The following is a 15,310-nucleotide window of genomic DNA, read 5'->3' on the forward strand; positions in this document are numbered from 1 at the left end:
ACTTATACTTTTGGTTTATACTGATTACTTTTAGTTATGGTTTATACTGATTACTTATACTTTTGGTTTATACTGACTACTTACAGTTATGGTTTATACTGATTACTTATAGTTATGGTTTATACTGATTACCCACAGTTATGGTTTATACTGACTACTCACAGTTATGGTTTTTACTGACTACTTACAGTTATGGTTTATACTGATTACTTTTAGTTATGGTTTATTTGCACAGAGAGAAGTTAAAGGGTACGAATGGCGATATGTTTGTGCCGTGGAAGATGAACGCTGACCGACAGAAAATAGCGCAGGAGCAAACGGCAAAGGGAGGCGTTAAACGCAAAGCCTCCAGCACAATCGAGGGCAAGTTCCAGGTGTTTCAGGTACTGAGCTGTCTGGTGCGACGTTAACTTGTTTCCGAATGAATATACGTTTTCTACCTACATAGCCCTGCCCTAACCGTTTATTCGGAGGACATGTATATAGCGAGCCATTTTGTACACGTACACTCGCAACCAAAGATAGATGTATCCGATACAGTGTTTAGGGTTTTAGGGTTTTGAAATTAGTGATAGTAGAACGTTGTTGCGTGAGGAAGCTGTAGCGCGAATATGTGTGTGCGCAGTCGTTTATGATGAGGATGCGGTGAGATGTTCCACCGTATTCGTAAATGAGGATGATATGGTGAGTGATTTGCCCAAGTGTAAATGCCAATCTCTTATATATATATATGTATATATAAATGCCTATGTATGTAACCACATTACGACTCATTCCTCTCTCTTTCGCCCCATCGGCTACAGCGCTACTACCATCTGTATGCAGAGGGGGAGTTGTGTGGCCTAGTGGAGAGTGCGGGTAACATGAGTGTGGTCGAACACGGCTACGAACGAGACAACTGGTGGGCTGTGGTGAAGAAGTTATAGGAATGTAAAGTTAAATAAACCCTAGACCCCTAAAACCCTAAAACCCTAAACCCAGTGCGGGGGAAGACGTACTATAAACAACTAAAAGATTAAACGTAGTAACTGGTTGCCACTATGCAGGCGATATATGTACACAGTACCACAGTGCCGTTTGAAAGGTGAAAGGTGAAAGGGTGGTTGTGTACTGCAGAAACGTACCATATACTGACCGACAAGTCCATTGGGTTTCATTATAGAACACACACACAGAATGCGATGGAGACGTGGCAGATGTATATGTATTATCTGTACTTGATAGTGGCAGCTGTATATATTTTATCAGTACTTGATAGTGGCAGCTGTATATATATTATCAGTACTTGATAGTAGCAGCTGTATAGATATTATCAGTACTTGTTAGTGGCAGCTGTATATATATTATCAGTACTTGATATTGGCAGCTGTATATATATTATTAGTACTTGATAGTGGCAGCTGTATATATATCATCAGTACTTGATAGTGGCAGCTATATATATATTATCAGTACTTGATAGTGGCAGCTGTATATATATTATCAGGATTTGATAGTGGCAGCTGTATATATATCATCAGTACTTGATAGTGGCAGCTGTATATATATCATCAGTACTTGATACAACGTATCTTGAGGGGTGTGAATTCCCGAACATTTGTTGAACGAACTAAGCCTATACATGAAGACATGCTCAAGAATGCCATAAGAGTGGCCCTCGCCAACAGTTCTGTACTGTGGTCCATAATGTCACAATTCACCTGTACACAGCCAATAAATAGAGTTCGCAAGTAGGTAGAAATACGTTTTACTCTTTCTGTGTTGAGATGTGATTGGTACATGTCGCTGCCACCAAATCGGTAGCATTTGAATTCTTCCGCGCTATGCACTTCAATACAACTATTGAATGCAAACTGCATACGTATACAAACCTCACGTACCCAACGTTGCCATGATAACATGCAGCAACTCACAAGTTCCCAATAGCTGTAACTTATCAGAATGGACCAACACACTCCAATAACATACACTCACAGAACAGGACATGGAAGGAATATCACACCAGCCCACCACAACAACATACACTAACAGAACATGGCATGGGAGGAATAGAACACCAACCCATCACAACAACGGGGGAATAGATTACCAACCCACCACAACATACACTCACAGAACATGGCATGGGAGGAATGCCATGCCAACCCACCACAACAACATATTTTTTCACGGAACATGACATGGGAGGAATAGAATACCAACCCACCACAACAACATACACTCACAGAACAAGGCATGGGAGGAATACCATACCAACCCACCACAACAACATATTTTTTCACAGAACATGACATGGGAGGAATAGAATACCAACCCACCACAACAACATACACTCACAGAACAAGGCATGGGAGGAATACCATACCAACCCATTCCATTATGATTGATGGGTAGAAATGAGATACTGTTACGTTAATTTATAAATAATATGATAAAAATGTACTCGCCTGGTAGCACCAGTGATCGACCATTAACATCTGCTCGTCAGTGCACTCTAACTGCTGTGTGGTGTTGCTAATCAGTATAAGATCATCCGCACATTTCTCTCCGCCTATGTACTGTACACACAGTCCCAGACTCACCACACAACTGCTCCTCCTAGTCTCTGGGTTGTACGTGAGCTGTAAATAAGTGTCCACGTACGGTACCGTCGACTGGTGCATGCACACAGCCCCCGCCGCAGGCACACGATAGTCGTACAGCGCATTGTCAGTCCTGATGGGGTTGTCGGGGTAGTAGATGAGGTTGCGGCAGTCCTGCTTGGTAGCGAAGGTCAGGCATGTGTCCTGCTGTTCGTTTGCGGCGCATAGCCGACTGTTGGGCGTGGTTTGCATCAGAAACCAGTGCTCGTAGTCTGTTTGCACACAGAAGTACCGCGTGTAGCCTGGCCGTGACCCGTCGGCTGGGTTGTAGTAGTTGGTGATTATAGGGGCGAAGTGGTATTCATCGAACTCGGTGATCTCATGCTCAGTCTCACAGCACGTGCTGGCATCGCAGTCGGCCGTGCCTGCCTCATCGCAGTCGACGCTCGGGCAGCACTGTGCGCCGGGGTAGTAGGTCTTGCAGGCGAAGTAGGGGTACTCGGCGCAATCAATAGTACCCTCGTATACTCTCGTGTCACAGCATGTGTCTGTGGTACACGCCAGCGTATATGAATCGTCGCATGGGGGGCCTTCATCGCAACAGTACTCGTCGTATCTGTACCTGTCGCATTCGACGACCTTTTCGCACTTAACAGGCCTGGGGTCTGTGCAGCACACAAGATCCGAGCACACATACGTGGGCTCGAGTGAGCAGTCAGCCTCTTCACAGCACTCTCTGTCCCTGAAGTTGTTGCAGGTCACCACCACCTGCATATCTTTGCACGCTATCGTGCCTGGGTAGTCACAGCACAACTCCTTGCTGCACTGCTCCACTTCCTCATCCTCACACGTCGCATTGTCGCAGCACATCTTGTCGTGATAGGCGGGACATGTGAACAGGTTGGTATTTTTGCAAAGGCGCGTTTTCGTAGAGGTGATGTTGGCATTTGCAATACCTGTCACTTGGTTTTGTTCAGCCACATTCAACACATCCACGTCGATGTTGATTCCGCGCCCATCGTAGCAACACATTTCGGTGTCACACTTGGGGGTATGTTTCTCGTCGCAGTTAGCATACTCGCAGCATTCACTTTCTATATGTAGACCATCGTCACATAGAATAGAGTCTTTCTCGTTGCACAATATCGTGCCAGGGTAGTCGGATTCGCGTCGTCGACCGCCTGAAGTACTCTTCGTTGCGACATAGATGGCGTCATTGTTGAGTTGATCTACTTCTAAATCTGTATTGTGCCATGTACTGTCATCTACATTTGGTATTTGGACGCTTCCTATAACATGTTTCCCTTCCGCAACGAATATATTACAACTGCAGGCGACTATGAGGACAACGCCAATATGTTTGTACATTATCAAGCACCGATTTCGGTCAGCAAAAGAATATACAAATGTACTACTACTATTTCAACAGTAGATCTCGTAGCGTCAAGCAGATTGATACGGTGTGACGTTTCGTTGTGGACATACATATACGCTGCACGCTCTTTCTGGACCGTCGATGTCTACATTAAAGCATCGTGCATCGATACATAGTCACTATGTTAGCAAGTTTGCAACAAGGAGCGTATATTAGCATAGATCTAAAGTATTCCACATCTCACCATAACCGGACAAAACCAGATTATTACTTGTAAAAATATCATTTTATATTGCTCATCGTGTTCTAAAAATAGATCTTTTAATACTACCTTCTAGTTAAAAATAACGAATTGGACCACGAATCTCTTAATTTAGATACGCCATGGATATTTAGATAAAATTTAATAGTCTTCATTACCCAATTAAAAACCTGAACGTCGACGCCAAAAGTGAGCCATTTCTGAATGTGATAGGAATTTAACTAAGATTCTTTGGATGTATTCCAACTATGATGACTAATAAGTTTATCTATCGAAGTATTGACCACTCTATGAATACAGAATCAATTATCTTATCCAGAGGAAATTAGTGACTACATATATTTGATATCCAAAAACTATACACCATTGGCCAACCCTTTGCTCATTCCCCAAAGTTCTAAATGAATAGAGACTATCTCCAAAATTCACAGGACGGCTACAATGGTATTTATATTTTTCAAAATAATAATTGATGTTTCACGTCGCCTCAATGCCTACTACATATTGCCTCAAAATGCCTTGACTCTTCAGGCTGCAGGCTGCAGGCTTGTGCCATTGTGATTGGGTCTTGGGTTGTTGGGTTTTGCCTATCTTCAAATAAACACAATTGTTTTTTATAAAAAAACAATGACACATCTCCGCGCGGATACTTTTTCGCGTAAAAAACAATTATAAAAATAAGGATTAAAAAAAAGGAAACGTGTTTCTGTCTGCGCAACAAATCACTCCTCTGCATTTAAATACTGCACACATCGGCTGTTATTAGCAGTATATAGTAATCATCGGTAGTGTCATATTAAAATAATAGCACACACAGTAGTAGCATATATTTATGTATACACACTCGAAACACACAGGTGTTTGACTATCGGAACCGTGCATGTGATTCAATGCCTGTGTATCATTTTTAAGCACTCGCGCTAGTTGCGCCCCAGCGGTTTGTGCTTTATTTATGATTGCATCAGCAAACACGTTCACGATGTCAGCTTACATTTCACTCAGAGGCACTATCGGCGCCAAACAACGCGCACATACTACACTATTTTATGGTCCGCTTTCTTATAGTGGTGGATGTTACAATACATACAGCTCATATACGGACCGTAGTATGCGCAGTGGATGTGTCTCTGTAGCACAGTGCTCTCGAGTGCAATCACGTAGTGCATCCGTAGGGTGCCCTCAGAGTGGTAGCCATGGATTGTCGATGCAACGGTCTGGTGGTAACTATACACATATAGCACAAGGACATATCAAACTTCGATCATACACACGCTTTGTACACAGTCGCAGTGGCACACATGCAACTCGCCAAGGTGTCTGTCTAACACCACTACAGACGAATCTGCTGCATCAATCCGAGCGCGATAGCCACTTCGCGTCTGCATCAGTTCAGAAGGACTACGCGCGAGTTGCGTTCACACCTAAGGCCCATCAGTCAAAGCACTACCGTAGCAGTGGGGGGAATAAGTTTGAACGCACTCGTGCACGACAACGCACTCACGCACAAGCAGCGCACGGGAAGGATAGACCGATATTTATTCCACAAACCAGCAAAAACAAAGCGAACTTGTTTCGCTTTTTTAATCCAGTGGATGTAACGTCCATGAAGCCAGCTAGACAGACCATTGACACCAGTGGCACTAAAGATGTAACGTCCATGAAGCCAGCTAGACAGACCATTGACACCAGTGGCACTAAAGATGTAACATCCATGAAGCCAGCTAGACAGACCATTGACACCAGTGGCACTACAGATAGTCAGACGCCACGTGTATCGGCTCCGACTCTACAGCCGTGGGCGAACCGAATTGCTGATACGCTGTCTAGAACTGTTGGTGGGAATGGGACGGGCGCCACAGTACATACTACGGATAAAACGATAGCGAGACGACCAGAGCGCACAGGAGGTCTCTCATACGCTGTGCAAAGCAGTCACAAGTCACGGGATGCCGTAGTCATCTCGCTAGCAACAGAACCCAAGTCCAAAGAATCGGCACCAATACACGCGAACCAGCGCACACAGGCCAAGAGAGTGAACGGTCCCACGCAGCCGAAAGCGCAGGTGTCAGAACGAGAGAGGGTGTGGAGTCGCGTGAGAGAGGGTTCACTGCATGTGCGGGGGGATGGCGCATTGGTTATTGGGACAAGTGCGTGGGCGGGTAAGTCGGGTGGGAACACAGACCCGAATGTAACTGTGAGGAGAATTATGGAAAAGAATGGGCGTGTGTGGGGGAGGGGTGGTGATGCGTATAGTATATTGGGAACGGTTGCGCCTAAAATGACGCTGACGGACAAGGGTTGGATCATGGAGGAACCACAGCCCGATACAACCACGAAGAGGCGTGAAGGCAAGGATATATATGTAGAGAAGCCTGTGCAGGCGACTAAGAATAGTAAGAAAGGGAAGAAGAACAAGAAGAACGCCGCACAACAACAACAAGGTGGTAGGTATGGGCCCGCGCAGAAGGCATCCATCGGTGATGGATGGTGGAAAGCACACATGTCGGTGCAGAAGCAAGCGCAGCTGTTGGAGCGCAAGCACATCAAGCAACATGCGGGCGAGAAGGAGTGTCGCATACGACACGAAAGACTCCCGTCTACCCAGCCAGCCAGTGGGGAGGTGGCTGAGGGCATAGGCGGTCGTTCTAGTGCTGAGTCTACCTCTGGCACGGGGAGAGGGAGTGCAGAGGCCCACATGCGGGAGAGCCAGTACGATGGTGTGGGGCATGGGCGATGGGGGGCGAAGCCGCGCAACACCTCACCCCAACACACGCCAGCAACCGCTGAGACGCACGCGACGCGTCATGCCGAGAGTGCAGACGCGCAGGGAAGAGGGCACAGTGGGGAGTGGGTGGGTGGCCGTGCGCGTGACACAAGTCAGCGGACGGTATCGCAGGACAGGTGTGAGGCACCGTCTCCGGGCGTGAATAGCCATCTGCGCGAGGTAAAAAGCAAGATGCCCAGAGAATATGCTGAACCACCAACGCGCGCCGCTGAGCGGGTCGAGGGCGTGCAGAAGGGACCAGTGATGCATGGAACCGCGGAGGGGGGGGCCGGTGCACACAGGTACAACGGGACTAAAACAGAGGCGCAGCGGATGGAACGCGAAAGCATCAGACAGCGCGCGGGCGAGAACGAGCGACTGGCGACGCAGGAGCGCAAGAACGCGGCGCTGTGGGGGGAAAGCAAGGGGACAACGGGGCAGTCTAGGCCCAATACCACCTGGACAGGACAGAGCCGGCCACAAGAGGACCGGGGCGCTCTCACGCAGAGTGGGCGCACGGAGACAGCCGCACGGTACGCAATAAAAAGCTCGCAATTGCTGACGAAAGCGAGGCAGCAGGAGCAACTGGTCAAGTATGTGCGCCAGGTGAAGGACGTTCTACCTACACACACCACCGCTGAGCGAGAAGGGGCCAAGACTCCGAAGGTGGAGCCATTCATTATACCTGAAAAGGCCGCCGCACCAAAACCCACCCCACCTACGCCCACGTTGCCTCTGTCTCCGCTGGCGGGTGTGTGGGTGGTACCTGAGCTTATGAGCGAACGCGCAGCCGCTAAGGCGCTGCGGAAGTCGAGCAAGTCAAAGAAACACTCCAAGAGCAAGGTCGCACCACTGTCCACCACGGAGATCGCGGAAGCCATTGCCAGGGTCAAGTTACAGGAGCGTGAGACGACTGACGTGAGTGTGCTGGCGTTGACGCAGTGGGCGGGCGAGGTGCAGAAGATGAACAAAACCAGCGCCAAGAAGGCGTTTCTCAAGGGCACCATCATGCCGTACGTGTCGCTGCTGCACCTGATGTATTCGCCGCACGTGTCTTTTGGCGTGACGTCGAAGTCAGTGCAACACGCTGTTAACAGCACGCCGCGCGAAGTGCTGATGCCACCGCGCGAGGGCTGTGAGAAGCGTCCCATGTGGACCACTGTACCTCAGACACCTGACGGCAGCGTGCCTTTGAACCACTTGATCTCTGTGTTGCGGTTGTGCGAGCAGCGTGTACTAACGGGAAAGAACGCGGTCAACGCGCTGGCGGCTATAGTGCTGCGTTTGCAAGCGCGTGAGAGTGCGCGCGCAGGCGTGCACACGGGGGGGTTAGGGTCTAGCTCACATGCATACGAAGCAGGCAGTGTAGCTGCAGCGGAGGACCTTAAGGTGGAGACGATTATGGAGTACGATCACGATACACACACATACAAAGCAGTCGGTGCAGCTGCGGAGGAGAACCTTAAAGTGGAGGCGACTATGGAGTATGATCAGGATACACACCCCTATGTAGCCATGGAGGTCGCCTCTAGTAAGACTCGGCCAGATACACTTGCATCTGTAATGGGTACTGTGCATGAGTCTTCTACCGTTAACCAGGCTGTGGATGCACTCAGCGTCATCGAGTGTGTCGCTGCAGACACAGACAATGTGGTGGAGGGCCCGGTGGCAGGTGAAGTATATGAAGAGAAGGTGGCAGGTGAAGTATATAGAGAGAAGGAGAAGGTGACAGGTGAACTATTTGGAGAGGGAGAGAAGTACAACGAGAAGGGGCTAGAAACAGAAGGGTCTGGCGAGAAAGGAGGCGTCGAGAGCGATGTGTATGCTCGGCAGATGGGTGTGGTGTATGATGTCATCAACCGGTCACTGCGTGTGGGCATTGCCAGTAAAACCATCAACTCGGTGCTCAAACACATCCAGAGCGACCTGGAGAACAATGAGTTGCGCATGGGCAAGTGGTTTTCCGAGGAAGACGAGAATAAAGACACGACCACTGGTGCGCGCAATGGGGATGTGTGTGACGCACGTGAGAAGGAGGTCTCGCGGGGCGGTGACTGTGTAGGTGTGCAGGCGAAGGGCAGGGAAATGAATATCATTAAGATGATACCCTCGTTCCCTGTGGCCCTGGCTGAAGTGGGCGATCTCGAGCACCTGGAGAAAGAAATGGCCCGCGTGCAACGCGGCGTGAACGCACGCACGAAGAAGCAAAAGAAGAAGACGATGACGCAGGAAGCAGCTGAGGGCGATCTAGACTCTAGCGCAGGAGGACAAAGTGGCCCTGCACCTGAGACGCAGGTGCAGGGTAGTCCTGTGTGGTATGCGTCGCGCAAGTTCGATGGCGTGCGATGTCTGTGCGTGTGCGTGCCGGAATCGCTGGCGCACACAGTGCCCGAGTTCATGCGAAGTGAGAGTGGGAAGGCCAATGGCAGGGAAACCAGTGAACAGACCTGCAAGCCTCGTGTGGGCGGCCCGTCCAGCCCTGCGGAGTTTGGTGTGCACCCCATGGACCTGGGGGGTGGAGGAGGAAACAGTGGATATGCTGAGACGAGCAAGGATGAGGGTGAGGGTGAGAGTATCGATGTGCTGTTTTATACGCGCATGGGCCATCGCATCCACACGCTGGACCATCTCGAACACCGTATGAAGGAACTCTACACCATGGCGACGCAGGAAACAGCGCTCAGTGGCGTGATTGTGTTTGATGGCGAGTTGACCTGTGCGACGAATTCCACTACCAATGACCCACCTCGTGACCGTGACGCTCAATCCGCGTCCGAGTCCGAGTGCGGTGGAATGATCGATTCTACGCTCAATAGCCAAGCTGCGCCGGAAGTATCGCCCGATACGCGGGCGGACTCGGAGAGCGTCGCAGAAACTGCACGCGACCAGGCGCCGACTACAACGTGCCGCACGGTGGTGGATATCACTTCAGCGCACCACCCACACGCCAATCACCACGACGAGTTCAGTCTGGTCATGCAGCAGTTGCGCCGAAAGGACGCGAGTATGCCTGAGCCAGTGCTGTGGGTGCTGGATGTACTGGACGCGCGCGAGTTTGTGGCGGGCACAGGCACTCGCGCGTTTAGTGAGCGTGTGGGCGTCATGCGCACCATTGCTGAGCGCATGAAGGCGCGGCAGGCGACGGCTGCGCAGCATCGGATAGATGGGCCGCATCAGCCGAGTGACGTGCCTGGAGTGGTTGCTGCGGAGATGAAGGATGGAGCAACCGGTGCACAGGTCCACAATCCATTGCATAGGGCAAACTCGCACCCACCCTCACAGGACAGGGACAGTGGGGGCGAGCGCAGGGGAGTGGTGGAGCAGGCACGCCACGCGGCCGCACGGGCGGCGCAGGTGCACTTCATCGATCACATGGAAGTTCGGGACATCAAGAACGTCAGGCGCCTGGTGCGCCACGCCAACAAGAGTGGGTGGGAGGGCATCATGCTGCGCAAGGGACAGAGTGTGTACAGCGGGGCACGCACCAACGATCTGGTCAAGATCAAGCCTTGGCTGGACGGCGAGTACACGGTCACGGGGGTGGAGGTGGGGAAGATGCGGCAGAGCGTTGCTAGGCAACGGAGACTGGAGACGGAGCAGGCTGCCGCCAAACTCTTGACCCTGGAATCCGCCACCAGTGAAGGCATAGGCCAGGCGTGTGATCTCAGCACGGAGCAGTCATCGGAGGACAACAGCCAATCAAATGAACGCACGAGTGATGGCGCATACGCCGACGCAGTGGATGAGAACTTGGACGAGAAGGTGGTGACTCGGTTGAACATAAGCCACCACGGTTGTAAGGTGGGGGTTGGCTCGGGCCTGACCATGGCGCAGAGGCGCGCGTGGGCGAAGGATCCGTCGCTGATCACAGGCAGCGTGGTGACAGTCAAGTACCGCGAGGAATTGGTCAGCAATATCACGCAGAGGTACTCGCTGCGCCACCCCACTCTGGTGCATGTGCATTCCGCGGAAGGACGCGTCATGTGAGGCTACGAGAGAGAGGCCGTAGTATGTGCGGACGGTACAGGGGTGTGGCCAATCGCAGCCGCAAGCAGCAGGCGGGAATTTAGATTTAGTAATGTGTAGATATAAATAAAAATAGAACCTACTATACGTCAACCCATCAATTTGCTGTTTGCCGCATCTACGAGAGGTTTTATTGGTTAATAGTTGAGTTTCGAATCTCAGCAACTTGTCGAAAAGCATTTTACAAAGACGTGGACGGTTGAAAGGACTATCTGCCGGGTACTGCAAGTGACTATTGTGTACATATGCATATGTATGAACTGTGTGTTTCATGCATGTAGACAAGTGCACACTGTATATATATATATATATTGTATGCTATGCTTGTAGACAAGTACCTGTTGTATGTATGTATGTATATGTATGTTGTATGCTATGCATGCAGACAAGTGCTTGATGTATATATATGTGTTTTGTGTGTGCTATGCATGCAGACAAGTGCTTGATTTATATATGTATGTGTATTGTGTGTGCTATGCATGTAGACAAGTACCTGTTGTATGTATGTATATGTATGTTGTATGCTATGCATGCAAACAAGTGCTTGATGTATGTATGTATGTGCATTGCGTATGCTATGCATGTAGACAAGTACCTGTTGTATGTATATATATGTATGTTGTGTGCTATGCATGTAGACAAGTTCTTACTGTGAATATAAGTATCTGTAATATTTGCGTCATGCATGTAGACTAAGTGCTTACTGTGAACATATGTAGTGTCATGCATGGAGACAAGTGTCCACTGTGTATAAACGTACATGTATTGTGTCATGCTCGTAGGGTGTGTGAACAGATACATACGGCGATCAAACCAATACTTTACGCGCTTGGGCATTCTTTACGCCGATAACAGAACGAGCGTTAGAGTAGAATATTGAACAAGACTGCTAGGCAGTGCTTCATAACGGAGCAGAAGAGGGCCATATGAATGATACGATACTGATAAGTTGTTTGAAACTGTAGACGTATGTACTCGAGAAAATGACTCTAAGTTCCTTCTACGATGGAGATAGTTTGCACAAAACGGAATTTGAGTGATGAGTCCATCCTAGCCATTTCTGGTACATTTATGACCGGCATAAGTTTACAGTCTTGGACTACGGCACATGCCCTTGCTGTATGCCTACTTTCTCACCACTATCGAACACCTACTATGGCAACTTCTTTGTAAACTCTCGGACATCGTACTACACCCGCCATACATGTGCGTAGCCTCTGTTGCCCAGGATTACCTACGACCTCGCAGTGAAGGACTATCTCCTGCATGGCACACTCCATATGTCGCCTCAGCTGCAATTGTAATCTCTCCCATGAATCGATGACTCATCCAATCGATGACTCATCCTATAGCGCTTTTGTGACCCACTCCACTCACTGGTCCAATATAGATGGGGCATTGGTCACTCCACTTGACTGGTAGTAGTTCAAGACTCTACCACGCAGAGGCTTCGCTTGTGTCTGGCGAACGGCTGTGCACCTGTCGTTCCAGCATACGCTGCCGTGGCGGGGTTCAGATGTTGCATGGGTGTACATACCTACATGCATATATAGTGCAGATGTTGCATGGGTGTACATACCTACATGCATATATAGTGCAGATGTTGCATGGGTGTGCATACCTACGTGCACATATAGTGCAGATGTTCATGGGTGTACATACCTACATGCATATATCGTACAGATGTTGCATGGGTGTGCATACCTACATGCATGTATAGTGAATGTAAAGTGCTTACTGTGTACATCTCCAACAGGGCTCATGCAGACATGCACATTCGCATGAGCACGTGCCCTTGTCTCAGTCATACCAAAACCCTAAACCCTAAAACATACGCCACTAGTGCGTTCCCACGGGTGTCTCACAGACCACACCCACATCCCACCAGGGGATTGCTCACATGCATATAACCCTTGCAGCGTTCGGCCAGTGCTCCGTCAATCTATTTATAGAGCGGCTGCTGTGTCGTATACACTTCGCTAGTAATCGACCACGACAGTGTCTGCACCGCCCCAGAGATGCGCTGATAAGCATCGCGTGCTATCTGGATGTGCCACTGCACCGTACTGACTGTATATGCCACAGCACTACGTTGTCCGTCATACTAACTGTATTGCCTCTATACTACGCTGTCCACCATACTAACTGTATTGCCTCTATACTACGCCGTCCACCATACTGCCACCTCTGCACTGCGTATTCCTCTGTGTGCGCCCGTGTTCAACCGTCGTGCTACATGGGTACCACTTTCGGTGAGCCAATCGGTCAGTTGTGTGAACGTGAGCGTGTATCGCACCCTGCGGTAGTGAACTAGGACCTCCCATACTAGGACTCCCCAGCTAAGACTCTCCTACCAGGCCGCATCACTTCGCACTTGTCAGTGCATACGTATCAGAGAATCCACAGCCGCATCTACTAGGGCTCCCCATCTAGGACACATCACTTCGCCCTTACCAGTGCATAAATATCAGAGATCCACAGCCGCATCTACTAGGGCTCCCCATCTAGGACACATCACTTCGCCCTTACCAGTGCACAAGTATCAGAGAATCCACAGCCGCATCTACTAGGGCTCCCCATCTAGGACACATCACTTCGCCCTTACCAGTGCACAAGTATCAGAGATTCCACAGCCGCATCTACTAGGGCTCCCCATCTAGAACACATCACTTCGCCCTTACCAGTGCACAAGTATCAGAGCATCCACAACCGCCCCTACTAGGGCTCCCCACCTAGGATGCAGGTGTCTGACGCATTCAATCTTAAACTACCTACTGCGCCATTAAAGGGCCTTCCCTCGTGTGGGTTGCTACTAGTACAGTCCAGTCTAAGGCAACACTTAGCATGTCCATTGTTAGAGACATGGTATGGCCACACTCCACTCAGCAACTGCGCGTAGGTCAGCACCAACATGCCCCCAGGCAGCAACCCACTGTTCATTGGTAGTGACAAACGCTTCATTGATGAGGGAGTGGCATTACGTGCAGTCGCATACGCATCAAAACGCGATTGCGGGCGATAGGACCAACGTGCATGTAGCAGACATCTGCTACCGTATGCACTATACCACCGTGCGCATAGGACCACATTATATTAAATGCCCCGTCCAGCCTAACACGTGACTGAGTTTCTAGTCAGAGTTGGCTGTTTCGGCCGAGCACGCGTCCATGCATGTACAGTGAATGGGCGAGGGATACGAGGCGCTTCGAGGAGAGTGTGTGTGCACACACAGCACACGCACACCCTTCGTACTGCTGAGACTGTAAGGCACACGCACAAGCGAACAGCAGCCCTTGGCACACCCCCACACAGACGGCCGTAACCAGCAATATTTGCGTTAGCACTCGGACAAGCGCGTGTAGTGTGTTTGGATAGCGTACGCTTTGGCTGGACCGCTGACGTTCCACAGCGACGAGAAGTGATCTGCGGTGAATCCGTCGAATGTGCCGTCGTATTGATCTGGCGAGCACCTGGTGGGTGCGAATGACGGGTTTAGTCAGTTGACATGGAGTGTCTGTTTCAGGTATCGTGATTTGCCGGTTGCCGTATAAGACGCACATCCAATCAGAAGACATGCACAATCCCCTGCCTGGGTGAGATATGATATGTGTCACCTTCGAGCTTTTGCTACTCGTGTATGATTTCGGGTTTCGGTCTACTGGCCCAAGAAGAACATATAACCCCCGCCATAGGCAACGGGCTATACTTGATAATCAAACCCTGCACTATACTTGATAGTCAAAACCTGCTGCAAACTCAGGCGTAACTGGTAGGAGTCCGTCCATATGTGTGCGTATTGCTGCACCTACGCTTCACCACAGCAATCAGTCCAAGCAACAATCACCCGAAGCAACCCCTTTTGACCAGCCACAACACACACCCCGCACGCACCCCAACGTCTATAACAAACAGAACATACCAGTGCTCATTCTCGGTGCGTTGCTCCTCCACTTCGTATTTCTCACACCCGGCTGAAGACTGGAGTCTGAGCTTGAGAGGGTGGAATGGCTCACCGAGCGTAAAGACATCTGTGATCTGGAGGTTGGATGACGATTGGGTTGTAGGATCAGTGCACTATCAAGAAGGTAGAAGAACAATCAGACCATATGTATGAAGCGAGCAAAGTATAAGAGTGTATATATTGGGTGAAATGCTAAGAAGACGTTGATACAAATAAGTTGTGCAAGCGTATATCTTAGTATGTATGAAACATATTATACATATCTGTCAAAGCATAAAATACATATGAAACATACACTAATTAACAGACCACACAAGTACATACGTTCGAATATATATCT

General features: G+C 49.6%; 4 protein-coding genes across 4 annotated transcripts; 2 read left to right on the forward strand and 2 right to left on the reverse strand.

Moving 5' to 3' along the window:
- Positions 1-218: 218 nt before the first annotated feature.
- SARC_07509 (hypothetical protein) lies at positions 219-926 on the forward strand (the record flags this gene model as incomplete). Its single annotated transcript, XM_014298549.1, has 2 exons — positions 219-383; positions 804-926. 2 exons carry the CDS (start codon positions 219-221, stop codon positions 924-926), a joined length of 288 nt encoding a protein of 95 aa, XP_014154024.1.
- Positions 927-2,403: 1,477 nt separating this feature from the next.
- SARC_07510 (hypothetical protein) lies at positions 2,404-4,126 on the reverse strand. The gene has a single exon (XM_014298550.1). The coding sequence runs from the start codon at positions 3,948-3,950 to the stop codon at positions 2,418-2,420; it is 1,533 nt and encodes a 510-aa protein (XP_014154025.1). The 5' UTR covers positions 3,951-4,126; the 3' UTR covers positions 2,404-2,417.
- A 1,297-nt stretch (positions 4,127-5,423) lies between these two features.
- On the forward strand, positions 5,424-11,044 carry SARC_07511 (hypothetical protein; the record flags this gene model as incomplete). The annotated part of the gene is made up of 1 exon (XM_014298551.1): positions 5,424-11,044. The coding sequence occupies one exon, from the start codon at positions 5,424-5,426 to the stop codon at positions 10,968-10,970; it is 5,547 nt and encodes a 1,848-aa protein (XP_014154026.1). The 3' UTR covers positions 10,971-11,044.
- A 3,302-nt stretch (positions 11,045-14,346) lies between these two features.
- SARC_07512 (hypothetical protein) lies at positions 14,347-15,083 on the reverse strand (the record flags this gene model as incomplete). The annotated part of the gene is made up of 2 exons (XM_014298552.1): positions 14,347-14,479; positions 14,929-15,083. Coding segments are annotated over 2 exons (288 nt in total), but the record flags the coding sequence as incomplete, so codon positions are not given.
- Positions 15,084-15,310: the final 227 nt, after the last annotated feature.

This window comes from Sphaeroforma arctica (genome assembly GCF_001186125.1).
Source record: "Sphaeroforma arctica JP610 unplaced genomic scaffold supercont1.601, whole genome shotgun sequence".
Lineage (NCBI taxonomy): Eukaryota > Ichthyosporea > Ichthyophonida > Sphaeroforma > Sphaeroforma arctica.